The 2,505-nt window shown below is 46.3% G+C and overlaps 1 protein-coding gene across 1 annotated transcript; it reads left to right on the forward strand.

The window, feature by feature from the left end:
• Positions 1-1,256: 1,256 nt before the first annotated feature.
• LOC123147163 (zinc finger protein ZAT9-like) lies at positions 1,257-2,084 on the forward strand. Its single transcript, XM_044566397.1, has one exon. It carries the CDS (start codon positions 1,281-1,283, stop codon positions 1,824-1,826), a length of 546 nt encoding a protein of 181 aa, XP_044422332.1. The 5' UTR covers positions 1,257-1,280; the 3' UTR covers positions 1,827-2,084.
• Positions 2,085-2,505: the final 421 nt, after the last annotated feature.

Genomic DNA, 2,505 nt, shown 5'->3' on the forward strand with positions numbered 1-2,505 from the left:
AACTAGAATGTGGCTTAGCCAGGGACGAAGCCAAGGCAGGGGGGATACATACCACTAAAATTTAGACGGGCCCAAGTAGGAATTGTTTCTTTTTTACATATATGATTGAAGGGTATATGTAAAAAAATCAATCTTAGTGGGCACAATGACCACGCGCTAAATGGCACCCTCTCAAAATGAACCACTCATTGATCGACCATGACTATTTTTTAGGGACCGATACCTGGTTTTCTCGATGGAATCCTACATAGGCGGTCTAGGGTTTTTACTACGGCACAACAATGGACATCATGCATTCTTCTCGATGGAAATCTAGATCTAGTGGTCTTCCTTTTACTTTAAAGATCAGTGTGTCCATCGAGCGGCACACATATGGAGACTAGTGAGTTAATTGGCTTCTTGCGATGGAGAGAGGCTTAATGAACCTATGGGCTATAATTTTTCCTATGGAATATGCAAGTCGTGGCTGGAGCCCAAGGGAAGACAAGATATTAGAATGCTCTAGGAGGGTAAGACCATAAAGTCCAACAGCCAAAAGCGCACAGCTTGTAAGAGGGTTAGGACGGTGCTCAATATTGATGTCATCAAAATATATGTGCAAAATACCAAACCAGCCCACAGGTTTTGCAAAATCTAGGGGTGGCTTCTCTACCCAACTAGAAACTGAAATTACAAACACTTCCGTCTAGAAGTGAAATTACGATATACCAACATCGGATATGGCTGCACTATATGGAAGCTTCCTAGTGTTTTTTCCTTGCGAAAAGGGAAGCTTCCTAGTTGAGACCAAACCATATAAAGTAGGTTGCAATGCTTACATAGGCTCAGCCTTGACGATCCTGGAACAACCAACGTCAGATTTGACAAAACCTTTTGTTGTCTCCTTTTCTTTTCCTCGATCCTTTTTGTTTTTGTTCCTTTTCCTATCTGGATTAATAGTTAGGGCGCTGTGATTGCAAATATTGTTATAGGGCATAAATAGGATGGCACCTGCACTGCACATACCGGCATCTTTCCACCAAGTAAAACCAAGTAAAAGGGAAATGTTTCTTAGAAAAGCTTACAGTCTCCCCACCGATGACACTAATATAGATTAATAAAGACCACATAGTACTAGATAAACAGATACTCTAAGTACTAGTACATTGATAGATGGTGCTGCGGCGGTGCGGCCCACCTACTCAGCAGTCCCAAGCCGCTACACATACATAAATACACAGTGCATCTAGAGTGTCCATAGTCCATACACAAATACAGAAACGGCAGCCACAACCCACAACATGCACAACGGATCGAGCTCGCAAGTGTTCATCATGCCCGCTGCCGGCCATGTCCACTACCTTGTCGCGGGAGGCTCCGGAGGAGGCGACGAGCCCAGGTACCCCTGGACCTTCAAGTCCCTGCACGAGGTGGACGCCGTCGTCCCTGCCATCGCCCGTGGCAGCAAGAGGCCGGCCGCCGTCCCCGGTGGAGCACAGGTAGAGCCCTACGGGTGCCCCATCTGCTTCCGCGTGTTTGCCACTGCCAAGGCCGTCCATGGCCACATGCGCAGCCACACGGACCGCACCTGGCGCGGCATGGAGCCGCCCCGGCCGCCGCCCCTGGGCGAGATCCGTTACCCGTACGTGTGCGACCGCTGCAAGATGCCGTTCCAGACGCGGCAGGCGCTCGGCGGCCACCGCGCCAGCCACAATGGTAAGAAAGGCTGCTCCTGGCTCGAAAGAGAGGAGCTCGCCGCCGCCGAAGAAGCTCGGAAGCCCGTCGTGTTCGGCGTTGATCTGAACCTTCCGGCTCCCGAGGCAGATCAGGAACAGGGGGAGGAGTAGTAGGAGTGATCAACAGATCGATCGAGCAGCTTGCTAGTGTTCTCAGTTGACAGTTGCTGGAGCTGTGCTTGCGTGTGCTATATTTGGTGTTTAGCTTCTCCGATATTATATTCTGCCTTCCTTCTCTTTGACTTTGTGTTTCGAGACTTGGGTTGCAAATAGCTCTCGATCGATCGATCCCCGCTTAATAGATAAATAAATGAAGAGTGCAATTAAGCTGCTATATATATGTGTGTGTGTCAGATTGTGTTTGATACTTTGATGCAGCTAGAACTAATTTTTCAGGTTATTTCATGTGATTCTTTGTTTCTTTAGCTGATTTGGTGCTGTTTTACTTGAAATTAGCCGGTCTACCATTAGATCTATAGGTTAACGACCTTGTGTCCAGCTCCAGCAATTCTGTATGGTGAATTAAATTATTTATTAATGAGTTGCATTAATCCATAGCTAGCTTGATTTTGCACGCATATATCTTATTTCTCAACAGTTCCAAAGAGAATCACATGAGTTTTTTTCCAGGTGTTGTGCCTATTTTATTTTATATAGAGATAGGAAAAGGAGGAAAAGGGTCACAATGTATATGCATGAGATTAATGGATGATAAACGGGTCGATCCAGTCCTAGTATGATATACTCTCATTAATTGCACTGTGATTTCCAAATCTTTTCTTCCTTAGCA

The sequence above is a fragment of the Triticum aestivum genome, chromosome 7A, assembly GCF_018294505.1.
Source record: "Triticum aestivum cultivar Chinese Spring chromosome 7A, IWGSC CS RefSeq v2.1, whole genome shotgun sequence".
Lineage (NCBI taxonomy): Eukaryota > Viridiplantae > Streptophyta > Magnoliopsida > Poales > Poaceae > Triticum > Triticum aestivum.